This window comes from Quercus suber, unplaced genomic scaffold, assembly GCF_002906115.3.
Source record: "Quercus suber isolate HL8 unplaced genomic scaffold, Cork oak 2.0 scaffold_40, whole genome shotgun sequence".
Classification (NCBI taxonomy): domain Eukaryota; kingdom Viridiplantae; phylum Streptophyta; class Magnoliopsida; order Fagales; family Fagaceae; genus Quercus; species Quercus suber.
The window spans coordinates 791,372-818,229 of NW_027069505.1; the positions used below are offsets into that span (position 1 = coordinate 791,372).

At 36.9% G+C, this 26,858-nt stretch overlaps 3 protein-coding genes and 1 long non-coding RNA gene across 10 annotated transcripts; all 4 read right to left on the bottom strand.

Moving 5' to 3' along the window:
- Positions 1–10,106: 10,106 nt before the first annotated feature.
- On the bottom strand, positions 10,107–22,249 carry LOC112031802 (pentatricopeptide repeat-containing protein At1g62914, mitochondrial-like). Its single transcript, XM_065771140.1, has 4 exons — positions 20,709–22,249; positions 20,194–20,559; positions 11,256–11,883; positions 10,107–11,213 (listed from the first exon to the last, which is right to left on the bottom strand). Exons 1-4 carry the CDS (start codon positions 21,786–21,788, stop codon positions 10,780–10,782), a joined length of 2,508 nt encoding a protein of 835 aa, XP_065627212.1. The 5' UTR covers positions 21,789–22,249; the 3' UTR covers positions 10,107–10,779.
- LOC112031801 (pentatricopeptide repeat-containing protein At1g12620-like) lies at positions 10,230–10,778 on the bottom strand. Its single transcript, XM_024064501.1, has one exon. It carries the CDS (start codon positions 10,776–10,778, stop codon positions 10,230–10,232), a length of 549 nt encoding a protein of 182 aa, XP_023920269.1.
- Positions 14,756–20,186, bottom strand: LOC111994278 (uncharacterized). 7 transcript variants are annotated; one of them, XR_010628091.1, is made up of 7 exons: positions 17,844–20,186; positions 17,406–17,757; positions 16,811–16,883; positions 16,547–16,727; positions 15,944–16,268; positions 15,350–15,449; positions 14,756–15,173 (listed from the first exon to the last, which is right to left on the bottom strand). It is a non-coding gene; the product is annotated as an uncharacterized LOC111994278 (long non-coding RNA). The 7 variants fall into 7 exon arrangements; XR_010628095.1 differs by lacking the exon at positions 14,756–15,173 and having other exon boundaries at positions 15,248–15,449; positions 17,844–18,993; positions 19,195–20,186; XR_010628092.1 differs by lacking the exon at positions 14,756–15,173 and having other exon boundaries at positions 15,248–15,449; positions 17,844–18,169; positions 18,904–20,186.
- A 1,621-nt stretch (positions 22,250–23,870) lies between the features above and the next one.
- LOC136066589 (uncharacterized) lies at positions 23,871–24,971 on the bottom strand. The gene has a single exon (XM_065771141.1). It carries the CDS (start codon positions 24,969–24,971, stop codon positions 23,871–23,873), a length of 1,101 nt encoding a protein of 366 aa, XP_065627213.1.
- Positions 24,972–26,858: the final 1,887 nt, after the last annotated feature.

A 26,858-nucleotide genomic window follows, 5' to 3' on the forward strand; every position in this document is an offset into this window, starting at 1 on the left:
AAGAAAAGCCGAGTCTTGAAGACTCGATTTTCTTCAGGAAATGCCATTAATCTCGATTCTGAAAGACTCAATTTCTACCAAAATAAAACTCTAAGTGTATCTCGTTTGGGATTATGTGGAAATGAGGGAAAAACAAAATTCCCAGTGGATTGATGTGGTTTGATAATAAATAAATGGGAGTAGTGATCAAAGATAGGAGAGAGTTGACCTCAGTACGAGAAAATGAGAGAGCTGAGTGAGGTTTTGAGTAAGAGGCTGCCAATGAGAGGAGAAGAGAGTTTTCTGCCGCCGATGAGATGCGCTTGTCTCCGTCGATGGGTTTGCCGATGGGTTTTCAGATGTCTGCACTTGTCTCAGGTTGGGGTTTGTATGTTTGGGTGTGAAAGTGTTCTGGAGTCTCTGTCGATGGGTTTTTTGATGTTTGCACTTGTCTCAGGTTGGGGTTTGGATGTTTGGGTGCGAGAGTGTTCTGGAGTCTAGACGCTGAAGTAATATGATCATAAATCAAGTTTTAGAAACTCGATTTCAACCTATTGCAAATCGAGTTTTAGAAACTCGATTTCAACGTGGCTCTACGTGGAAAAAAGTCCATGTCAAATGTTTGTAGCTCAGGATCTTAAGTATTAGAAACTCGATTTCTATCCAGAACTCGAGTTTTAAAAACTTGAGATGCTACTTTTCCACTTTGTTTTGAAACTAGGCAACTAATGAAATTCTTAGCAATCTAATGTTAAATGAAAAAAAAAAAAAAAAAAAAAAAATCCTACACAAGTATTAGCCTCTATTTGATTGCTGAGAAATTGGAATGTGAAATCAATTGTAAATCAAATGATATCAGGAAATGCCTTAACTAACACCACTGTTTGGCTGCCGAGAGAACAAAGCAAAGAATAGGAGTGTTGTTTTACGTTTCTTTCTATACTGCTCTGAATCATCAATGAAGTTCTTAGCCTCTGTTTGGTTCTGAGAAAATAAAAGAGTTGATGAATAGTATTGACTTGACGTGATATTTTCATTTCCAGAAAAAGTTGAAAGCTCAACAAACTATGCCAAAATCTCACATTGGAATCAACTTAGAACTAAAAACAAATTGTATACAATTTTATTTTAATACTTTTTTTTTGGTACTTTCAAAAGCTCAATTAAGTGTTATTCTTTCATATGTACATTTTCTTTTACGTTTCTGTCTATATTGAACAGAATCATCAATGAAGATCTTAGCATCTGTTTGGTTGTAGAGAAAATGGGAAGAAAATAAAAGTTTCAGCTCAACAAACTCTGCCAAACCCATTTCTTTGAAAAGGCCCATGCTTGTGTAGAAGTCTATAGAAGGCTGTCAAGATCTTCCCTGACTCCACTCTGGATGAATTGCTTGCGGGAGTTGTTCGTTTAATGAGTGGAAACAAGTACTTTTTTCCCTAAATATTTTGAACAGCTAAAAAGGGCTGTGAAAAAATTTGGGTTTTGTTTTAATTGATTTTGAAGTAGGGTGTTTTAGTCTTTTAAGTTTGTTTCACCTAAGCAAGATGCATATGTTTGTCAAGTGTAGTAGCATTCTGTTAAACATAACAAAAAAAGTAACACCAGGGTGCAAAGTGTGCATTCGAATAGTTTATGGTGCAAAGTGTAACCTGGTACATAGTTTAAGGTAGTAAAATATAATTTCCCCTAAATTCTATGATATTGACATATTCAACTAAGGATTTTGCCAAAATAGTGAGCTTTTTTGCATTGATGCTCACAACACAGATAATGACCTAGGATAGTTTACAAGGATCCACGTTGAAATTGATGCGGATTTTCCATTTGTTTTTCTAATAATAATTTGATTTTTGAGGGAGGAGGATTTAAACCCTGAATGTCTTATTTGGAAACATAGATAGTGCTATCTACCAATCATTTGAACTATAAAACCCTTAGTGATGTACATTTACCATTAATAACACATATTCGATTGTATCAGAAGTTTGTAGCTCAACAATATTGCTCATTTTTTTCCCAAGAAAAGAATTTAGATTTGACTTTCTCCTCATTTGTAGTAAGACCCAAAAAAAATAAATTATATGGTTTTTTAATCACTTAGATTTTTTTTTTATTTTTAGTTAAAAGAATACTAGAAATATTAGTACATAACATAATACCGAGTCTGAGTACTATTGAACTTTGGACATGTTATATAATTGTGTCTTAATGTTCGTGTCTGTTGTTTTATTAGTGTGTATGATTTTTTTTTTTTTTTTAAATTTTTTACTTACCCCCCCCCCCCCCCCCCCAATCAAATCCAATGGCTAACATTAAATTGTCACTAGCTTGGAATTAATAACCAATTACTCACATTCAATGCTTCTTATCAATGCTTTGGAATTTCCAAGTTAATTCATTTCACTATTATTAAATTTACTACTATCTTCGCCACTTTATTCTCTTCTTAACCTTCAATTGTCCCTTGGAATTTTCACAACTAAACTTCAATTTTCTAAACTAGTCAAGGACACATGAGCGATATGATCTATACATCACTAGCATCAACTTTTGTACATTGGTAGAATACCTCTTTATGGTAGTCCTTCTCATATGTCATATCTAAGAATCGACTCTTAGGAGCGATCAGGAAAACGATGGGTTTTCATTGTTTTCAGCAGTGGGTTTTCATTGTTTTCTTAATTTAGCCAGTATTTAAGGCAAGATTCATCTTTTTAATTAATCCATTGTATAGGTAGCAATCGGTTACAAAGAGGGATTATAAATATTGGTTTTTGGTGTGTGTGTGTGTGTGTGTTTTTTTTTTTTTTTAATTTAAATTGTGGGAATACTATGCTTTTGTTCGTCTTTGATTTATAAACTTGAAGTTGGTAAATAATTAATGTAAACCTTCATCCTATTAATAGTCGTCCATTACAATATATCAAGAAGTCTATATTACTTTTAGATACTTATCAAAACCCAAGGACGGACCCAGGATTTCAAGCTAAGGGGGCTGGAGATAAGTGAAAAAAAAAAATCAAAAAAATTCAAATACACATCCATATAATATTAAGAAAATTTCAACCAAGACAAATACACAAAAATTATTATTTCTTAATATATTAAGATGCAATCATCTACCAACAAAAACAAAAGACACAAAACACTATTATTTCTTAATATATAGAACACTATTTTTTTTTTTTTTTACATTTTTCTTTTTTTAAGATTTATATGGGCTAAGTTGATGATTCATGATTTTGGAGGGGACTCAAGCTACAAATTAAGGGGGGCCAAGTCTAAATTTTTTATTTTTTACTAAAAATTAAACTAATAAAAAAAAAATTGGGCCCGGGCCCCCACCTGGGTCCATCCTTGTCAAAACCAAACATTGAATATTTCCCTTTATTTGTGTTCAAGGAAAATTAACAATTTGGAGCCTCTATGCTGGATATTCCCAAAATCTATGTGTCAAAAAATGTGTTGTTGCTTTAGATTGAGAAAGAAGACGAGAGCTTTTCTCCTTGGACTTTTATTTTAGTGAAATCATTTTTTTCCCTTCATTGTTTTGTTTTGTATTTATATTGTATTTTTCTCTTGAGAAATTTGAATTTAAATACATCTCATTTTCCTTATGTCAAAGGCTTCAACAAAATCTTGGCAAAAAAAAAAAAAAAAAGGTTAAGTTGAAATTTATTAAGGAGTTTGCGAGTGGTAAGCAAAATGAAACAGGCAATGGAGAAGAAAAGAAGTTTTGCTTCAAAATAGTTCCATCCATAGGCATTCCATGGTGACATTCCATGGTGACACTGCTAACTAGTAAGTGAATAAAAAAGTTCTACTTAACCTTATCATATAGTAGCTTACAACAATATCCGCGCATCGCGCAAGCCCTCTACTAGTATAATTAATTGAAGATTACAACACCTAGATTTTATTTCTAAAACGAAAGATCACAGCATTTTTTTCATAAGGGTGGTGCAAGGAATATACAAATTTTACTACACAAATAATTTAAAAATTAATGTATCACTAATTACTAACAAATAATTCATTTATTATGTTGTTTTTTTTTGGAGAAACCATTTATTATGTTGTTAAATCAACTAATTACATTCATTACCACATCAGTTTATAGACTTCATAGCCACATCAGTTGCCAATCATAGGCAAATAATTTACACAATGATTTATTATATTGTTAATATTTAACTTTTTTATTATAATATATTTATCTTCTTGATAATGAAGAGTTTAGGAACCCGGTTTTGACCCTTGGAAGTGGGAAGCCACACTAATATCAATGGCACAATTTTGGTGAGGAAAGCTAAGCATCCAATTAAATCCTAGGGGAAATTATACTTTACTACCATAAACTATGCACCTGGTTACATTTTACACCTTAAATTATTCGAATGCACACTTTGCACCCTAAACTATCACACTTATCATACTTTGCACCCCAGTGTTACTTTTGCTGTTATGTTTAATGGAATGCTACAACACATGACAAGCACATGCATTTTTCTTGGGTGAAACAAACTTAAAAAGACTAGAACACTTTGCTTCAAAATCAATTAAAACAAAACCCAATTTTTTTCACATCTCTCTCGTGTAGCCTCTTCCCCAAATCCAATTTGAAAATTGCTTTAGCTTCCAATAGATTTCAAGCAGCAATTTGTTCACATATCTGAGAAGTCTTGTCTTGTTGAAACAAAGAAGGATAAGTTAGTTGATGAAGAGTTTCTAGCTGTACGCTTGACTTCTGGAAAAGATGATGGTTGCCCAAATAGAAGGCTAACTGATTTTGTCTTGCATGAGCCCCTTGAGATGTTGGAAGTTGATGACATGTTTATCTCTGGTCTTATATTGCCTTTTGAAGAAAGTTCAAAGAAAGAAAAGGAAAAGGCAATCAGATGTAAGGGCTTTGGACGGTTAGAATCATGGGATTTCTCTGGCTATGAAGATGGTTCTTTAGTGATATGGCTTTCTACTAATATTGTTGATTATCATTGCCTTAGACCTACCAGTAGCTACACAAGTGAGGGATTTTACAGACTAGCAAAGTGAGGGTATAAAATATAGTAAGTTACCACATGTTTGAAATATAATTGCAAACTAGCATCTCGAGTTTTAGAAACTCGAGTTCCATATAAAACTTGAGGCTTAAAAACTCGCTTCCTACTTGCTGAGTTGGACACTATATGCACTGTTATGCCACATAGATTTTGAGTCTTAAAGACTCGAGTTCTACAAAGAAAAGCCGAGTCTTCAAGACTCGATTTTTTTCAGGAAATGCCATTGATCTCGATTCTGAAAGACTCAATTTCTACCGAAATAAAACTCTAAGTGTATCTCGTTTGGGGTTATGTGAAAATGAGGGAAAAACAAAATTCCCAGTGGATTGATGTGGTTCGATAATAAATAAATGGGAGTAGTGATAAAAGATAGGAGAGAGCTGACCTCAGTACGAGAAAATGAGAGAGTTGAGTGAGGTTTTGAGTAAGAGGTTGCCAATGAGAGGAGACGAGAATTTTCTGCCACCGATGAGATGCGCTTGTCTCCGTCGATGGGTTTGCCGATGGGTTTTCAGATGTCTGCACTTGTCTCAGATTGGGGTTTGTATGTTTGGGTGTGAAAGTGTTCTGGAGTCTCTGCCGATGGGTTTTTTGATGTTTGTACTTGTCTCATGTTGGGGTTTGTATGTTTGGGTGCGAAAGTGTTCTGGAGTCTGGACGTTGAAGTAATTTGATCATAAATCAAGTTTTAGAAACTCGATTTCAACCTATTGCAAATTGGGTTTTAGAAACTCGATTTCAACGTGGCTCTATGTGGAAAAAAGTCCATGTCAAACATTTGTAGCTCAGGATCTTGAGTATTAGAAACTCAATTTCTATCCAGAACTCGAGTTTTAAAAACTCAAGATCTACTTTTCCACTTTGTTTTGAAACTGGGCAACTAACGAAATTCTTAGCAATCTAATGTTAAATGAAAGAAAAAAAAAAATTCCTACACAAGTATTAGCCTCTATTTGATTGTTGAGAAATTGGAATGTGAAATCAATTGTAAATCAAATGATATTAGGAAATGCCTTAACTAAAACCACTGTTTGGTTGCCGAGAGAACAAAGCAAAGAATAGGAGTGTTGTTTTATGTTTCTTTCTATACTGCTCTAAATCAGCAATGAAGTTCTTAGCCTCTGTTTGGTTCTGAGAAAATAAAAGAGTTGATGAATAGTATTGACTTGACGTGATATTTTCATTTCCAAAAAAAGTTGAAAGCTCAACAAACTATGCCAAAATCTCACATTGGAATCAACTTAGAACTAAAAACAAATTGTATACAATTTTATTTTAATACTTTTTTGGTACTTTCAAAAGCTCAATTAAGTGTTATTCTTTCATATGTACATTTTCTTTTACGTTTCTGTCCATATTGAACAGAATCATCAATGAAGATCTTAGCATCTGTTTGGTTGGAGAGAAAATGGAAAGAAAATAAAAGTTTCAGCTCAACAAACTCTGCCAAACCCATTTCTTTGAAAAGGCCCATGCTTGTGTAGAAGTCTATAGAAGGCTGTCAAGATCTTCCCTGACTCCACTCTGGATGAATAGCTTGCGGGAGTTGTTCATTTAATGAGTGGAAACAAGCACTTTTTTCCCCAAATATTTTGAACAGGTAAAAAGGGCTGTGAAAAAATTTAGGTTTTGTTTTAATTGATTTTGAAGTAGGGTGTTTTAGTCTTGTAAGTTTGTTCCACCTAAGCAAGATGCATATGTTTGTCAAGTGTAGTAGCATTCCGTTAAACATAACAAAAAAAGTAACACCAGGGTGCAAAGTGTGATAATTTAGGGTGCAAAATGTGCATTCGAATAGTTTAGGGTGCAAAGTGTAACCTGGTACATAATTTAGGGTGGGAAAATGTAATTTCTCCTAAATTCTATGATATTGACATATTCAACTAAGGATTTTGCCAAAATAGTGAGCTTTTTTGCATTGATGCTCACAACACAGATAATGACCTAGGATAGGTTACAAGGATCCACATTGAAATTGATGCGGATTTTCCATTTATTTTTCTAATAATAATTTGATTGTTGAGAGAGGAGGATTTAAACCCTGAATGTCTTATTTGGAAACATAGATAGTGCTATCTACCAATCATTTGAACTATAAAACCCTTAGTGATGTACATTTACCATTAATAACACATATTCGATTGTATCAGAAGTTTGTAGCTCAACAATATTGCTCATTTTTTTTCCGGGAAAAGAATTTAGATTTGACTTTCTCCTCATTTGAAGTAAGACCCAAAAAAAATAAATTATATGGTTTTTTAATCGCTTAGATTTTTTTTTTTTTTTTTTTTTAGTTAAAAGAATACTAGAAATATTAGTACATAACATAATACCGAGTCTGAGTACCATTGAACTTTGGACATTTTATATAATTGTCTTACTGTTCGTGTCTGTTGTTTTATTAGTGTGTATGATTTTTTTATTTTTTATTTATTTTTTACTTACTTGATTTTTTATCCTTTCAATTTCTACTATGATTGCAGACGTAGTCCCAACTCCCAATACAATGACGCCCGCTATCACAGATAACCACTCCCAAAACATGCCTGACTATCTTGTAGTTTTTGAAACATTCTGATTTCTAAACCATATTCCTTCCATTTGAAGGCCTATGTTTCATACATCCTTCATGACTGCTTGCATTTGCCATCTAGGAAGCCTTGAATTCTAACCTAAGGCCACTTCTTCAACATTAGCTGGAAGAGTAATAACCTATGACAGCTAGAGAGATGATCGCCACCTTGGTAGCAAAGCTAAGATCCTTTTGTCTTCTTGATCTCAGCAATCAAAACCTAACCGTGCTTATCTTTTACTCTTTGATCTACAATCTGACACTAACAGAATACCTTGTCAGCTCATACATTCCACAAATGACAAAGCCTTGATTTAGCTTCACCTATATAGATTATTGTGAAGAAACTTGTTCCCTATCAAAGGTTTCCCAGCAAGTGCAAAAAAAACTTATGCAGAAGATGGGACAGCCTCAACATTGATGAGCATTCACTAAAAAACAGATTTGTTCCTGAAATACCACAGGTTTTACAACTTCCCCTGCAAAAATTAATGAAAAATCAAGATATTTCTTAAGATTATCATTACCCCCATTAATCGGTTTTATCCTCCACTGCTGTAAGTAACGCCAATTACATACAAACTAATCTTTCATTTCATAAATACATCAAACTAATTCCATTTTAAGCTACATTCACATAATTGCTGTTCAGGGATTTTTTATTTTTGTGCCACATGGCAATTGCCCATTTGACAAACAAATATCGGGTCTTTAGCATATAAGGACCAAGCTAAATAGTCACATGTGGATTGGGCCCTATGCCCCATTATTAACAAACAATTGTGGCCTATGAATGGTCACAACTGAATTGGCAAACTAGCTTTCTGTGACAGCTAAGCTTTGAATAAGGATTAGAACATAATAAAGGTAACAAGAGTGAGAAATAAGAAGATATACGAACCTGGTACAAACTAGGATAATTGAGTATCAAACGCCCAAGGACTGTATAAACTATAAACACACCTTAAGGCTAGTCTGCCTGTAATTCTTCTAAAAAATTCCATAACCATAAATATTAAGCTATATACAATCATAGGAGGTTACATATAAGGCTAAGTAACCTGCTACAGTAATAAGCTACTGGCTAAGCGACTACTCTTCCTTGAATTTTAACTTCACTAAATGCCTCGGATACAATATCTGGAGTAATCAGAAACTCTGCTTCATTTCCGGATACCTCGGATACCTCAGATTACTCTAGATATTGTATCCGAGGCATTTAGTGATGTTAAAATTGGATACCTCAGATACAATATCCAGAGTAACTACAATGCGCATAGCTCGAATGCGAGATAAAAAATGAGGTACAGAAATCCTCATTTTAACATCCGGATATTGCAAATTTAACATCACTAAATGCCACGGATACGATATCCGGAGTAATCTGATTTAACATAATCAAAAACCCTGCTTCATTTCCCTGGAGTCAAGAATGCAAGTTTCACATCATGTAATCACTTATAAATGGATAAGGAGGTGAATGAAAGCTTCCAAGGATATCAAATCTTGATGTTTCATGCTATTGATCATGTAGGAAAAAGAATAAGAAAATATTGAATGATTACTATTTTAGAAGTCCAAGCATAACAACTAAAAACAAAAGGCAATATGTGAAGTGCCTTACTGAAAGAATGTTAAAGGAATTTGCAAGTTTCAAGTTATATTCTCTATCTGCATCATCACAAAAAAATTTGAGGACTTATTGTCTTATTCCCTGAAGCCTTCCGACAATATTTAGATAAAGAATAGCAAACTCCGAAATCTAAAACACAACTGACGGCAGAATTACTTGACAATGAAAGAATCCAAAATCCATAAATAGCAACTGTTCAAAGCTGCAAAATCAACCGGCCACTCTTTCTAGAAAACAAATATAACAGCAACAGAGATTGATGAATGAGAATTTAGATTTACATCAAAAACAGGATCCTTTAAATGTAAACAACAAGCACTACACTGTTACAACACGTAAGTTTGAAGGGTCAATGAGGAATTGGGGGCAAGGAAGGGTAGAAATCATCTATGTTTAACAAAGAACGATATAGGTTGAATGTATAACCTAACTATTTCTTACAAATTTAGGGGAAAGGGAAAGCTCTGCATGTGAGGCTAGTAATAGTAACAAGGTGATTGCAGGTATGCCAAATCCATCAAAGATCAGAATATTAGTTGAGGTAGAAAGAAGATAATCTCTAATATTAACTACTAAGTAAGGACAATCTACTAGTATCAATGGTCTTTGGTTGATATTCAGTTGACCTATCACAAGCACCCAAATTGCCACATGAGCATCACCAACTGCAAGCAAACTATTCTGTCATTTCATAAATAAATAAAACTAATTCCATGTTTGCTATGTTGCATCAACTGAAGCTTAGGATAATTATCCCAAAATTAACAACACTAGTGCTCAGGATATTTTCAAGGAAAGATAAAATGTAAAAAAAATTGGTCTAGAAAAAAACAACCTAGTGCCAATACAAGAAAAGAAATATCACCATATAAAAGAAAAACTTGAAACAAATATATCCAGTCGGTCCTTAATCATTATCAATATGTCAATATGATTACAGTACAAAGTAAAACAATAAACTAACTCCATTATAGAGATGGCATTATCTATTGGGAGGGAGGGAGGCATGAAGAAATTCTAGAATGTTCTTATCCGCTTGATTAGATGACAGCATGTCAACTACTATGCTTGCAGTGGTTGCATCTGCTGAAAATCCCTTGTCAACCATTATTTGGAGATATTTCGTCGCCTTTGATGTCTCATTATGTTGCAGTAACCCTTGGATAATTCTGTTATATGTGCGATTGTTGGGAGAGCAACCATTCCCATCCATTTTCTCAAGCAACTCACATGCTTCATCTATTAGTCCCTCTTGGCACAGCCCCTTGATCATAATATTGTAAGTTGGAGCATCAGGCTGCAATCCTTTAGTAGGGAGACTATAAAAGAGTTCTCTTGCAGTTGTAAGCTTCTTGACATTACAAAGACCGTCAATCAAGATGTTGTAATAAATCAAAGTATTATGCTCTAGCCTTTTGTCTTCCATCTCCCGAAACAATGCCATTGCCTCAGCAATTCGTCTATTCTTACAAAATCCATCTAACAAGATGGCATAGGTCTGGGGATCTGGATGTTGGCCACAAGCTTGCATCTTATGGAATAGCTCCAGTGCAGCCTGGGGTCTCTCTCACAACATTAGGAATCACTCCCTTGTTGGACATTTCATGAAAGATACACATTGCCTCATCAATTTTTTTATTTTTGCAATATTCATTTATCAATATGGTATAGCTAAACACATCAAGCGAACAACCCCTCTCAACCATCATATTAAACGTCTTAACTGCCTCATCCATTTTGTTTTGCAAACAGTAACCGTCAATCAAAGAGTTATAAGTGACGGAGTTAGGCTCAATGCCTCTTTGAACCATTTCAGTAAAAATTTCTTTTGCCTCTGTCAACATCCCTTCCTTGCAAAGTGTGTCCACCAAAATGCTAAAGGTGTACACATTTGGAATGATCTTCCTTTGCATCATCTCATTCAACAAAGTTGTAGCCTCCCTCCACCAGCCAAAATTGCATAGTCCTTAAATTAAGCAACTGTAAGTGACAATGTCTGGCTGAATGCCTTTACATATCATTTCAGACAAAAGGTTCAAAGCCTCAGTTACCAATTTGTCTTTACATAAATTGTCAATGATCATGCTATACAGCACCACATTAGGTTCAAAATTCCCTTTTTCTACCATCCTTAGCAACCTAATAGCTGCACTAGTCTCCCCAATCTTACACAGACCGTTTACTATAGTCCCACAAGTAATCACATTAGGCTCATACCCCTTCTTCACCATTTCCTCTACCAACCTCACAGCTCCAGCAATGTTACCTCTAAGATAAAGCCCCTTGACAAGAGTGGTTAGAGTTATACAGTTTGGTTGATATCCAAGTTTCAAAATTGTTGCTATGATAGAGAAACCAAAATCTACCCGGTTCAGATGGCAGAAGCAATTAATCAAAACAGTGAGAGTATAAACATTGGGAGAGATTCCGAATGATTCCATTCGTTTAATTAGAGTAACGACTACAGAGTTATGCTTCATTCTTGCAATGGCACCCAACAATAGAGTAAAATCTCCAATGAAAGGCAAAGGGTGCATGTGAAGCATTATATCAAACAGGCCTAAGGCATGATCAAGATTCTTAAAGGTTCCAGATTTGCAGTGATGTCTCACAGATTTCAAAAACCGATTCCGATTCTGATATGGGGTTTTCGCATTTTCTCTAATAGTAGAACAATAATGAGAAGTAAAAGCACGAAATGGAAGGCTTACTCTAATAATTAAACGATTGCATATAAAAAGAAGAGAGGATGTTGATTTACCCATTTCACAATGACGACACAGAGTCTCAGCTACCAACTCGGGTCGGGTTTGGTTTCGGCTTAGCTTCGGAACTTCAAAAATCGAAAGGAGAAATCATGGTGTTGGAGTGGCAGATCGGAGGGCGAAGCAGTGAGTACGACCGGATGAGAATGATTTGCACTTCTTAATTAATTAGAAACTCGTTCAGATCCTTTTTGACCTCCAAAAAAACAATAAAAATTTGTAAGGTTAGACATATTTTGTTTTACTGCACGTGTCCTATCTAGATTTTATTGAAATTTTTGTTCATGTTGTGCAAAAAATAAATAGTAAAAAAATATATATATAATAAGAACCGTCAAAAACCCAATAAAGAAAAAATGAAAAAAGAAAAAAAGAAAAAGAAAGAAAGAGAAAAGCTATGTGTATATAAAAAAATATATATATATTAAAAATTAAGAATATCTGCACACCAGTTTTAAGCTTTTTTTTTTTTTTTTTTTTAATTCATGATTCCTTATTAAATGAGTGCTAAAATTAAAGAGCAAACTCTTTCGATTTCTAGGACTTATTTAGTGAATATTTCACGGTTCAAAATTTTCTATCACCTACTCTTATAGGTAATCTTAAATAGCATTATCTAGAATACATCAATGAGTAAGCATATATCTAGAAGTTCACCTTAACATTCATAAACAACTTCTTATATTCCACAAACAAATCGAATATTTGTGCAATATTGTAAAAGTATAATAATTCTTCTATTTCAACCTCACCTTTTCTTCCACATATTCCTCTCACATAACATGTCATACAATAGACTTTTTTTAAAAAAAAATTTTTTTACAAGAGAGAAATTTTACTCTAACCTAATCTAAGTATATATATGTGAAAACTCCTTCCTAGAAACTTGAACCCTGACCCTTGCTCCTCCACATTCCACACGGTTTATATTTGTGGAGTGACCATTGTACTAAGTATGTGCATTATTTGAATTAAAATGAAGCCAGCTTTCTTAAGGGGGGGGGGGGGAGGGGCTGAGATATCTCCAGAACTTGTCATTATTACTTTTCTCACTTTATAAATTTATTTTTTCTAGCAGTACCACACTTCAATGTGAAAAAACTAAAATTATTTTTCTCAATCACAAAAATTATGAATTTACCCATAAAACAACTTTTTCAATAATATAATGTAATTTGTTTATCATACTTGACTATGCCAAAGCTAGCTAAATATATATACTATTTTTTAACACAATTTATCCAGAAATATAAGTAAATGCTTAGGTAGAAAAGTTATTAATAGGATGAAAAGTCACTAATAATATGATGTATGTTAAAGAATAATTAAAATTATTAAAGATTAAAGAAAAATAATAAATTTGACATTATATACATCTCTAATAACTACAAATTATTTTATATTTCTCATCACAAATTAATTAGAAAATACCAAATTGCCAATATATGAGAAAAGAGTATTGATTCATACTTTAAATTTATAATACCATAAATAAATAAAAATCATATATCACAACCTTTAACTATTAGATAAAAAGAATTTGATTCTCAAAAAAAAAAAAAAAAAAAAACTGAAAAAGATAAAAAGAATTTCTTTTAATAAGAGAGAAAAAATTTATACTGTGTGTTTTATTATATATAATTTAAATTTATTTAGGTAAACTTAAGGTGGAGTATTATTATTATTATTTTGTTAACTATGGACTTATTATAAATAAAATAAAAAGGTGTAGTGGCTTTTTATTTTTGTTTTTCAGATCAACATGGCACTCTAAACTTCATAAAATAAAATAAAATGGTGGCTAACTTAGAAATCAAAACTGTCACTTACACCATACTCTTTTTCTTCTCGTCGGTTTTAACTTTTAACTCTGACTCTCTCTTGCAAATACAAAAGACTGACTGGAGATGCTGAGGTTCTAAATCAAAAATATTAACCTTTGATCTGGAGGGTGTCATGTTCCATTTTCCTTGAATCCAGATTTGAAACAAGCCCAATATATATTCAATTTTTTTTAAGATGTGGCTCCATCCCTAAGTGGGGACATATCTATTCAAGTTACGTTTCAATCATATATTGCATTTTCTAAACTAATAGCTTCATATGGGTTATAAAATACAAGGGCCAATGACTAATTTTCCTATCAGACTAATAATGCATCCCAATAATAGAACGCATGCACCCTAGCAAGGGTGGATGATGAACTATGTTGCACGTTGTTAACTTGGCTTTGCCATGTTCATTGTATTCATGTACTTTATTTATTTGCATCCTTAGTATAGAACATAACCTATTTGGAGAGGATTTTATTATTATTATTATTATTTGAAATAATGAGAACATGGTAGTCATTTTGGATGCGACGAAATTTGTTTCTCAACTTTAATTTTTAAAAATCCATTTTTGGAGAATAACTTCTTTTAGATAAATGCAAACATAATTTACTTTTGGAGAATAACTTCTTTTAGAAAAATGCGAACATTACTTCTCCTCGTGCTACCCTTTAAGAAATGCATTTAAAAAAGAGGGGCGGGGGCGGGGTGACCTTTCTTGGACAATGACTTTCTTGCATAATAAGTCAAGGATCCAACATGGACTTTCCAAATTGCCAATACGCTGAGTTTCATAGTGTAAGCTAGCGATCATGACAAACCACCAAAATCTAAAATCAATCCTGTTTTGTCTTGTTATAATTTTCAGTTATTTGATTGGGTTTTTAACAAGCATCCAAAGAGGGTTGCCATTGTTGTAAGCTTCATGTTTGAGAACTATATTCAAGGAAATTTGTGTCTAGCCTTCTCGCTTAAGCTTGACAGAGATCTTAGCCACTGATTTTGCATTTGCTAAGGTACACACCATTAGCCCCCACATGCCATACCCATCTTCATTTTGCATAAAGCAAAAGCGACCTGGGCCACATTATCCAAGAGATCCAGCAAGCTCAAGACATATTTGAGAACTGCACTTTCAAGGACCTGAACAGAGACCATAATAAAGTTGCACATGAGCTTGCTCACTTTGCCCGTAGAAATGAAAACACCTTTATTTAGAAAGGGATTACACCCCCAGTTGTGTCATCTTTAATCCAATCTGATCTGCTGTAATGGTCCCAGCTGCTTGCTGGCTCCCTTCTGATGTACTCCTTTCTATTGGTTTAATGCCTAAGTTCCATTTCATTAAAAAAAAATTAAAAAAAAAATAAAAAAATAAAAGAAGAAGAAGGAGATCACTGGAGTAGATACACAGTGTTTGACCACTGCAATCAAAGGAAAAAGGAAAGTATTCTTTACTTCACACACATAATAGGTTCAGCTGGTATCTACATCAAACCATTTACCTATCTGGACTTCATTAGTGAGAGGACTTGTCAGTCTTTAACTGCTTGCCGACTGAAAATTTTATAATCCTCATGGATCTACAGTAATCCATATAGCATCCTGGTTGGAAATGAATCAAACGATGAGTACGTAAAATTCATGACAACTTCATATTCTGCCTTTCAGAATTCCTCCAAAGCAAAGTTAAAATGAGAAGATACTTTTTTATACTTTCGACTAAATTGTTATATGCCATTCAGTTACAGGAATGATACAAATCATGAAAAATATTTGCTCAAGAGTCCAATTAACATGTGTCCTTAGGACATTTATTAATGAACCATTTAAGAAAAGTTTTAATACCACTTTCATGGAAAATATAAAAAAGCTATTAAAAAAATTCAGTTACTTTAAAGACCTTTTAGCCAAAGAAAAGTTTTCAGATCTTTCAATAAGGCCATCTGACATTCTAAAAGATCATTATGGTCACAGGCTAGGACTAAGTTTATTTACAACAATGTAACAAGAGATATCCCAACACACAAAGCATAAAACCGTTATGGCTACATGCTATAAAAATGCGGTTTAATCCACAGCCAAGCAACAAAAATTACCTGGATTGTTACAGCATCTCTGCAGAGTTGGAATTCTACAACTAAGCACTATGAGTACAGAATTGCAATTGCAAAGGAAACAGCTGCTGCTATTGAGCAGTAAAGGAAGCTCAACTGCACACCACCGCCACCAATTAATTTATGGAACATATTTTCAGTTGGTGCTGAGAATCCTTGGTGTCTTTTCCAGAAACACATAAAAAGCATATTGCCATCTTCTTAATCCATACAATTCAAGTCACATATTGGGGACAAAACCAAAGATATGCTTCTGTTTCTGTAGCTTTTTTCTAATTCATCCTTTTGAACAATCCCTTCTCAAATCCTACAAGAGGTAAAACAACAGAAATTAATCACTTCTAATAGCTAAACATACTTTTCAAAATAATTTTTTTGCTTCTTTAGTGCATAAGAATCTTCCTGTGGCCAATGATCTCTCTCTCTCTCTCTCTCTCTCACACACATAAGTTCACTATAATGGGAAATTACCAAATGATTGGAATTGCCACATCATGGCACACAGGAAGATGCTAAGGCAAGATCCATAGCTTATTGAGAAAAATAAAGAAACATCTTACTAAAGGATGATGGAAATGAACCAACCAGTACTACGATCAACTCCATCCCAATGTCTTCCTGGTCTTATACCATATCTATTTGGAGCAGCATCTAATCTTCATTTTAAGCAGCTGTGATCAGGAATGTCCTGAGGAACAACAAACCCTGATTTCTCCATTTTCTCATTATCCCCTAGGTTTGGGAGAACTAGTTCAGGGCGCTTTTTCTACACTATGTCAAAGAGATATGTCAAATTAGTATTAAATTCTTTGATTTCAATGACTAAAAATAAGCAAGTCAATTACTTGCCTCCACCAAATGCGCCATGGGATCACCATCTCTTATTCTCTACCTCAGCATTTTGTTGAGTTCAGGATCATCTCTGCAAACAGAGAACACAGATGTTAGTTATTTTTATTTTTTGATAAGTAGAGAACGCAGATGTTATTTATTACAAGGCACTAGGTGTACACATAGTAAGACCGGAAAATTAAGGTATTATGCTGTCTCTGCCAAACAAAAGATGGGTAGCTCTGTAGTGAAGCACAGTTAATGTATTTGTTGCTTGGTGGTTGTAAAGGAAGTAAAATCTTAGTGACAACAAGGAATAGCTTTGTTGCTACTATTATGGACACTACTAGTACTAAGACATACAATCTAAAAGGTCTACCCAAAGAGGACCATATGTCTTTGTTTGTGAAATTGGCATTTAAGGTAAGACAAGAAAATCAATATCCAAACCTCTTAAAAATTGGAAGAGAATTTGTTGAAAAATGTAAAGGAGTTCCATTGGTAGTGAGTACTTTAACTGACCTACTTTATTCAAAAGTTGACGAACATGAGTGGATATCTATTAGAGATAACAAGATATGGCATTTAAAACAAAAGGAAGGTGACATCTTACCCGCGTTGAAGTTCAGTTACAACCAATTTCCATTTCACTTGAAGCAATGTTTTGCATATTGTTCTGTTTTCCCAAAGGATTTTCAATTCGATAATGATTTGTTGATTCGATTTTGGTTGGCACATGGAATTCTTCAATCCCCTGCCAACGAAAGTCAAGAGTTGGAAGATGTTGGTGACTTAGGTATCAAGAGCTGTTGTCGAGATCGTTCTTCCAAGATGCTGAACAAAACGATATCTCGCATTGTACCTTTAAAATGCATGATCTTGTCCCTGAGCTTGCACTCTCAATTGCCAAAGGTGAGTGTTTGGTAGTGACCGAGAAGTCTACCCTTACTGTAGAAGTTTGTCACCTGTCAATTTTGGAGAATGGGGAAGAAATTACAACACAATTAGAGAAGTTGAGCAAAGTTCAAAACAGAGCAACCCACGTCCTTACTTAAAGCATGCATCTCAAGATTTAAGTACTTGCAGATGCTTGATTTGAGAAATTCATCCTTTAAGGTGTTGCCAAATTCTATTGGAACTTTGAAACATTTGAGATATCTCGACCTATATGAAAATCGCAAAATCAAGCAACTTCCAGATTCCATTTGCATGCTGTGCAGTTTGCAAACTTTACAGCTTAGAGGTTGCAGCAATCATTCTTGATCGGTTACCCAAAGGTATAAGGGACATAATTAGCCTCGGGTTTTTGGGTGTTACAATAAAGCATACTTGCTTGTCGGAGAAAGCAGTATCAAACACCTCACTGCCCTAATGAACCTGGTCATTATGGATTGTGAAGAGCTTAGTTTGACAGATAACGAAGAGAATCAAGATCTACAATAGTTCTAATTATAGTCTCCAAGCCAAACCATAAGGCACTAGACTAGTTTGGAATATGGCATACTTTGGCTTTCCCATGAGAATATACTATGAAATAGCTTTGACACAACAAGGTAAGAATAATCATAAAACTATGCTCTTATAAAAATAAAAAATAAAAAAATCATAAAACTATGCTATATATAAGGAACCCAAACTAATATCTTCATCATTCCACTCTAATTTTATTTCCATAACAAAAACTCTATTTGGCATGTTTGTTTTCACAAGATGACATATAAAGTAGGGAAAAACCCCTTCAGTTGAGACACAAGTTGAACTAGCTTGGAGATCATTTTGGAATTTACTAGAGTATTACCCCATATCTGTTTTTTTTTTTATAAGTATTACCTCATATCTGTTTCAATTATCATTTTCGAATTTTTGAACCATGGTCTGTTTCAATAACTAATAAGTGGCCTCTATCACCACAATCAAACCATTCATTAATTAAAACTGAAATTAATCAAGTAGCCAGCACCAATAATGCATTTAAAATAAAAACCAACCTCTGTTCAAAATATTACTGTTCTCATTTGTAAAACCCTAATATCCAAACAACCTTCACATATCACAAATACATCTATAACCCGGTTACGACAGAGTAATAATTTAAAACAGAGACCACTTACTTGGTAAGTGTTTGGAATAGGGCCTACCCAAACAATCTTCAAGTAGCCTTTCTTTTTTCTCACAATAATAAGAAACCCTACTTCATTTCCCTAGAGTCAAGAATTCAAGTCACATCATGTAATCACTTATAAATGGATAAGGATGTGAGTGAAAGCTTCCAAGGATATCAAATCTTGATGTTTCACGCTATTGATCAAGTAGGAAAAAGAATAAGAAAACATTAAATGATTACTATTTATAAGTCCAAGCATAACAACTAAAAACAAAAGGCAATATGTGAAGTGACTTACTGAAAGAATGTTAAAGGAATTTCCAAGTTTCAAGTTATATTCTCTGTCTGCATCGTCATAAAAAAATTTGAGGACTTATTGTCTTATTCCCTAAAGCCTTCCAACAGTATTTAGATAAAGAATAGCAAACTCCGAAAACTAAAACACAACCAACAGCAAAATTACTTGACAATGAAAGAATCCAAAAACCATAAATAGCAACTGTTCAAAGCAACAAAATCAACCGGCCACTCTTTCTAGAAAACAAATAGAACAGCAATAGAGATTGATGAATGAGACTTTAGATTTACATTAAAAATGAGATCCTTTAAAGACAACAAGCACTACATTGTTACAACACGTAAGTTTGAAGGGTATTATTCACCAATGAGGAATTGGGGGCAAGGAAGTGTAGAAAGCATCTATGTTTAACAAAGAACGATATAGGCTGAATGTATAACCTAACTATTTCTTACAAATTTAAGAGAAAAGGAAAGCTTTGCATATGAGGCTAGTAATAGTAGCAAGGGGATTGCAAGTATGCCAAATCCATCAAAGATCAAAATATTAGTTGAAGTAGAAAGAAGATAATCTCTAATATTAACTACTAAGTAAGGAAAATCTACTAGTATCAATGGTCTTTGGTTGATATTCAGTTGATCTATCACAAGCACCCAAATTGCCACATGAGCATCACCAATTGCAAACAAACTATTCTGCCATTTCATAAATAAATAAAACTAATTCCATGTTTGCTATGTTGCATCAACTGAAGCTCAAGATAATTATCCCAAAATTAACAACACTAGTGCTCAACCTATTTTCAAGGAAAGATAAAATGTAAAAAAAATTGGTCTAGAAAAAAACAACCTAGTGCCAATACAAGAAAAGAAATATCACCATATAAAAGAAAAACTTGAAACAAATATACCCACTGGGTCCTTAATCATTATCAATATGTCAATATAATTACAATACAAAGTAAAGCAATAAACTAACTCCATTATAGAGGTGGCTTTATCTATTGGGAGGGAGGGAGGCATGAAGAAATTCTAGAATGTACTTATCCACTTGATTAGATGACACCATGTCAACTAACATGCTTGCAGTGGTCGCATCTGCTGAAAATCCCTTGTCAACCATTATTTGGAGATATTTCGTTGCCTTTGATGTCTCACTATGTTGCAGTAACCCTTGGATAATTTTGTTATATGTGCGATCATTAGGTGAGCAACCATTCCCTTCCATTTTCTCAAGCAACTCACATGCTTCATCTATTAGTTCCTCTTGGCACAACCCCTTGATCATAATATTGTAAGTTGGAACATCAGGCTGCAATCCTTTGGTAGGGAGACTATAAAAGAGTTTTTTGTAGTTGTAAGCTTCCTGACATTACAAAAACTGTCAACCAAGATGTTGTAATAAATCAAAGTATTATGCTTCAGCCCTTTGTGTGCCATCTCTTGAAACAATGCCAATGCCTTAGCAATGTGTTTATTCTTAAGAAGGCCATCTAACAAGATGGCATAGGTCTAAGGATCTGGATGTTGGCCAAAAGCTTGCATGTTATGGAATAGCTCAAGCGCAGCTTGGGGTCTCTTTACTTGGCAAAAGCCACCAATAAGAGTGTTGTAAGTCACAACATCAGGAATCATTCCTTTGTTGGACATTTCATGAAAGAGACGCATTGCCTCGTCAATTTTTTTACTTTTGCAATATCCATTTATCAGTATGCTATAGCTAAACACATTAGGCAAACAACCCCTCTCAACCATCGTATTAAATGCTTTGATAGCATCATCCATTTTGTTTTGCAAACAGTAACCGTCAATCAAAGAGTTATAAGTGACGGAGTCAAGCTCAATGCCTCTTTGAACCATTTCAGTAAAAACTTCTTTTGCCTCTGTCAACATCCCTTCCTTGCAAAGTGTGTCCACCAAAATGCTAAAGGTGTACACATCTGGAATGATCTTCCTTTGCGTCATCTCATTCAACAAAGTAGCAGCCTCCCTCCACCGGCCAAAATTGCATAGTCCTTGAATTAAGCAATTGTAAGTGATAACATTTGGCTGAATGCCTTTACTCATCATTTCAGACAAAAGGTTCAAAGCCTCAGTTACCAATTTGTCCTTACATAAACTGTCAATGATTGTGTTATAGAGCACCACATTAGGTTCAAAATTCCCTTTTTCTACCGTCCTTAGCAACCTAATAGCTGCACTAGTCTCCCCAATCTTACACAGACCGTTTACTATAGTCCCACAAGTAATCACATTAGGCTCATACCCTTTGTTCTCCATTTCTTCTACCAACCTCACAGCTCCAGAAACATTACCTTGAAGACAGAGACCTTTAAGAAGAGTGTTTAGAGTAGGTTGGGTAGGCTGATAACCAAGTTTCAATATTGTTGCTAAGACAGAGAACCCAAAATCGACCCGGTTCAAATGGCAGTAGCAATTAATCAATATATTGAGAGTATAAAAATCGGGAGTAATTCCTAACGATTTCATATCTCTAATTAGAGTAATGACTTCGGGGTAATGCTTCATTCTTGCAATGGAACCAAACATGTGATTAAAATCCACAACGGAAGGCAAAGGGTACATGTGAAGCATTTTATCAAACAGGCTTAAGGCATGATCAAGATTCTTAAAGGTTCCAGATTGGCAGTGATCTCTCTCTCACAGATTTCAACAACTGATTCGGATTCTGATTAGGGATTTTTGCATTTTCTCTTCTACTGCTAATATTAAAAGCATGAAATGGAAGGCTTCCTCTAATAATCAAACGACTGTATATAGAAACAAGAGAGAATTTTGATTTACCCATTTCCTCGAGAAGAAGAAGAAGAAGCAAAGCTAGTTTGGTGTTCACAATGACTGACTCAGGCAGCTACCAATTCGGGTCGGGTCAGGTCTGCTTTTGGTTTCGGCTGAGCCCCGGAGCTTGAAAAAGGGGAAATCGTGGTGATGGAGTTGGCAAATCAGAGAGCGAAACTGGAAGCTGTGAGCTGTGAGTGGGGACTCTACGAGGGAGAGATAGTGAGCGTGAGGGTGCATTTCCTAATGGAAAACTCATTCCTGTAAAATATCGTTGATATATTTTTATTTATTATGATATATTTTATAGTATTATTTCCTAATTTTTTTATAATTACTAAAATACATTTTTGGTCCAAATTTTTAATTTATGAGTTTTTTTTTTTGAAAAATAATTTTTATTTGTGAGATTTAAGTGGTCACTTTTATTTTTTAACTAGTTTTATGTATAAATTTAAAAAAAATATATATAGGGGATCGAGCTCCTGTATGTCGACCGCACTGATGAGTGGAGAGAGCTGCGTGAAGGCGAGTGTACTACTAATGGCGACCATGTGCTCGGCGGAGGCGGCTTTGGCCAAGCGGTCGGCTTGCTCGTTTTCGCCCCGGGGGATCTGCATAATTTTGACCTTCAGCTCGTTCATTCTTCTTCTTGCTTGTTCCAGATACTTCTTCATTCTTTCGCCTTTGCATTCATACTCCCCGCTTATCTGGTTAACTATGACTTGGGAGTCGCAGTAAACCTTACTTTCTCGGCTCCTGCTGCTTTCGCGAGGTCGAGCCCTGCAATCAGAGCTTCGTACTCCGCCTCGTTGTTGGTAGTGGGGAATGCGAGGCGGACCATACACTCTACCGTGTCTCCTTCGGGTGACTGTAGTACGATGCCGGCTCCGCCGGCCTGTCTGTTGGAGGATCCATCCACATGTATGCTCCACTGCGGGGATTCCTCTGCCCCCTCATCCTCGCAGTTTGCGAATTCTGCTATGAAGTCTGCCACAGCTTGTCCCTTGATAGCAGTGCGCGGGCGATATTGGATGTCGAACTCGCTCAGTTCTATTGCCCAGAGTGTTAAGCGCCCGGCAGCATCCGGGCTACCCATTGCTCGTCGTAACGGCCTGTCGGTTAAGACAATAATCGTGTGAGCTTGAAAGTACGGCTTCAGTTTTCGTGCCGCTGTAACTAGCGCGAAAGCAAGTTTCTCCATGGGTGGATATCTTTCTTCAGCCCCGTGTAACGCCCGGCTAGTGTAGTACACGGGCTTCTGTATTTTCCCCTCTTCTCTGATCAAGGCGGCGCTGACTGCGGCCGAAGAGACAGCAAGATATAGAAATAGTTCTTCTCCTGGTTGTGAGGGACTCAACAATGGTGGGGAGGAGAGGTAAGCTTTTAATTCTTCAAACGCTCGCTGGCATTCATCGGTCCACTCGAAAGATCTTTTTAACGTGCGGAAGAATGGTAAGCACTTGTCCGTTGCTCTGGAGACGAACCTGTTTAGCGCTGCTATCTTGCCGTTGAGGCTTTGTACCTCCTTTACATTTTTTGGTGGTGCCATCTCCATTATAGCCCGGATCTTGTCCGGATTGGCCTCGATGCCTCTCTGGGACACCATGAATCCCAAGAATTTTCCTGCCGTCACCCCAAAGGCACATTTTTCCGGGTTAAGCTTCATGTTGTAAGAGCGAAGGGTGTCGAATGTTTCCCTGAGGTCTTCTAAATGATCTTCTTCCCTTCGACTTTTGACCAACATGTCGTCGACATATACCTGGACGTTTCTCCCGATCTGCTGTGCGAACATCTTGTTCATAAGCCTTTGGTAAGTTGCACCTGCGTTTTTTAAACCAAACGGCATTACCTTGTAGCAAAACAGGCCTTGGCTAGTTACGAAGGACGTTTTTTCTTGATCTTCATCGTGCATTTTGATTTGATTGTAGCGGAGAAAGCATCCATGAAGCTTAACAGCTGATGTTGAGCTGTAGAGTCTACTAGGGTGTCGACTCTCGGGAGGGGGTAGCTGTCTTTAGGGCATGCTTTGTTTAGATCGGTGAAGTCTACACACATCCTCCATTTCCCGGAAGCTTTCTTGACCATCACCACGTTTGCTAGCCAATCGGGGTAGTAGACTTCTCTAATAAAGTTTGCCTCTTGTAGCTTGCGGACTTCTTCGGCTATTGCTTGATCTCGTTCTGGGGCGAAGACCCGCTTTTTCTGTCGGATGGGCGGAAAGGATGGTGATACATTCAGCCTATGTACCATGACGGAAGGATCTATTCCGGGCATATCCTCGTGGCTCCAGGCGAATACGTCCCGATTCTCCTTGAGGAATGCTGCAAGCGTTTGCCGAGTGGTGGGACTCGCGAGGGTCCCTATCCTAGTTGTCTGGTTAGGTACGGAGTCATTCAGAGGTATCTCCTCAAGCCTCTCGGCTGGCTCCGTTGCGCTCCGGTGTTCTTCTATGTTCATGGTATGGAGGTGGTCATCCATTTCCATCATGGCTACGTAACATTCGCGTGCGGCAATCTGATTTCCACGTAGCTCTCCGACCCCGTGTTCTGTTGGGAACTTGATCATCAAATGATATGTTGAAGTTGCCGCTTTCCACGCATTGAGGGTGGGCCGTCCTAGGATAGCGTTATAGGCGGACGAATGGTCAACTACGAGGAACGTCACGTCCTTTGTGATTTGCTGTGGATAGTCGCCGGCTGTCACAGTCAACGTAACCGCGCCCAGCGGAAACACCTTTGCACCTCCAAAACCAACAAGTGGGGCGTTTGTTGGAATCAGCTGTTCCCTGCTGATTTTCATCTGCTGGTATGCTGGGTAGTACAAGATGTCTGCCGAGCTGCCATTTCGACCAACACTCGATGCAAGTTGTAGTCCCCTACCGTAAGCTGACAACAAGCGCGTCGTCGTGCGGGTGACGTAGGCGTCGCGCGTCTTCTTCTGAGAACTCGATAACGGGGCTTTCCCTTCGGGCCACATTTTGCACTGGACCCGTCAGCTGAACGTTTTGGACCATCCGAAGGTACGTCTTCCGAGCCTTTTTGGACGGCCTGGTAGCGATCCCTCCTACGATCATTCGTATGTCACCAACGGGGGTTTTGGTCGGTCGTTGTCTCGTCGGGGAGGATGTTCTGGAGGTGCTGGATCCGCTCTTTCTTTGCTTACGAACTTCTGCAATTTCCCTTGCCTTATAAGTGCCTCAATTTGCTGCTTCAAATCGTAACAGTCGGCTGTATCATGGCCGTGGTCTCGGTGAAAGCGGCAGTACTTGTCTCTGGGGCGCCTGTTAGGATCCCCCTTCAGTTTTCCAGGGAAGGTCAGCGCCCCTCGTCCTTAATTTGCATTAGGACTTGATCTATTGGGGTGGTCAGCGGGGTGAAGCTTGTGAATCTTCCTCCCGGAGGCTTGGAACGCTTTTCGTCTCTTCGGTCTCCTGCTCTGGGCCTCTTTCTCCCTTGGTCTGGTCGCGCCTCCTCCTGCCTTTCTCTTTTCCTTGGCTTCTCTTCTCGGGCCTGCAACGCGTCCTCAGCATTCATATACTTAGTAGCCCTGTAGAGTACTTCCGACATGGTCTTTGGGTCGTTCTTGTATAGAGAGAACAAAAACTTGCCCTTCCGCAACCCATTGGTGAAGGCTGCTACAAGTATTTTGTCGTCGGCTTCGTCAACCGATAGCGCTTCCTTATTAAAACGCGTTATGTAGGATCGTAATGTCTCGTCCTCTCTTTGCTTGATACTCATTAAGCATGCCGTGGACTTCTTATACCTATGTCCGCCAATGAAGTGTGTAGTGAATTGGGCGCTTAGCTCCTTAAAGGTGCTGATAGAGTTGGGCGTCAGTCGGCTGAACCATATCCTTGCGGGGCCTTTGAGTGTTGTGGGGAAGGCCCTGCACATAATCTCATCTGCCACCCCTGAAGATGCATCAGGGTTTTGAAAGTCTCCAGGTGATCCAAAGGATCCTTCACCCCGTCATAGCTTTCTATATTCGGCATGCGAAACTTGTGGGGCAGGGGGAAAGAGTTCACGGCCATAGTGAAGGGTGAATCGGTACGGTTGACTAGATCGTCAAGATCGCTAGAGACTCTCCCTTTGAGGGCGTTCATCATGACCTCCATCTGTTCCCTCATTGCTTGCATCTCGGCGGCAATATGTGGTGGAGTCGCATCCATGAGGGATGGCATGCTCACATGCTGCCTTTCCGGCCTGCTTGGGGCGTGGCTGCCCTCAGGTCTCTCCTGATTCCTGTTTGGAGCGCTAGTCCCTTCCTGATCTTCTGGTTGGCCATTTGGTGCTGTATCCTTCTGGCGCAGCTGTTCTTCCAAGTCGAGGTTCCGTTTGGTGAGACGCTCCACGGCGGCACCGAGAGTCTGAACTTGTCTCTCAAGGGCAGTCGTGGGAGGTTCCTCTCCTTGTACGTCATTAGTAGTTGCCATTGAGCGAGTGAGTACCATGCAACCCTTTAGTCCGGGAAACGATAATGCGGCTTAGTCACTTAAAACCGATTTCCCACAGACGGCGCCAACTGATGATGCCGTAAATCTCACCAGTGAGTTGCACGACGCTTGTACGCTCAAAACAACACCTGCACAACAAAAAGGAAAGGACCTCACAGAGAGCACCGGTGTGGTGCCGGCCAAATACCCTCCGAAGGTCAAGTTAGAACTTCTTTTCAACTCTAGAGTGCTAGAGAGGGGTTAATTATGCGTACCTGGCTTTGAGGGTATTGGGGTTTTTATAGTAGTAGTGGGTGGACCTTTTTTCCTTGGAGTAGAAGTCTTTTCCTTGTAGGAATCCTTATGCGCGTAGATTGCGGAATCCTTTCCTTATAGGACTCTGATACTGGGCGTGGAATACAAGCAATTTC

Coding starts and splice junctions, on each gene's coding strand:
- LOC112031802 (XM_065771140.1), bottom strand. CDS start 21,788: ATGCTTCACATGTACCCTTTGCCTTCCGTTGTGGATTTTAATCACATG. Junction 20,560..20,708: donor TTGGCCAACATCCAGATCCT/TAGACCTATGCC, acceptor TTGTAATGTCAG/GAAGCTTACAACTACAAAAA. Junction 11,214..11,255: donor GTCTGAAATGATATGTAAAG/GCATTCAGCCAG, acceptor GCTTAATTTAAG/GACTATGCAATTTTGGCTGG.
- LOC136066589 (XM_065771141.1), bottom strand. CDS start 24,971: ATGTGGCCCGAAGGGAAAGCCCCGTTATCGAGTTCTCAGAAGAAGACG.
- LOC112031801 (XM_024064501.1), bottom strand. CDS start 10,778: ATGCAAGCTTGTGGCCAACATCCAGATCCCCAGACCTATGCCATCTTG.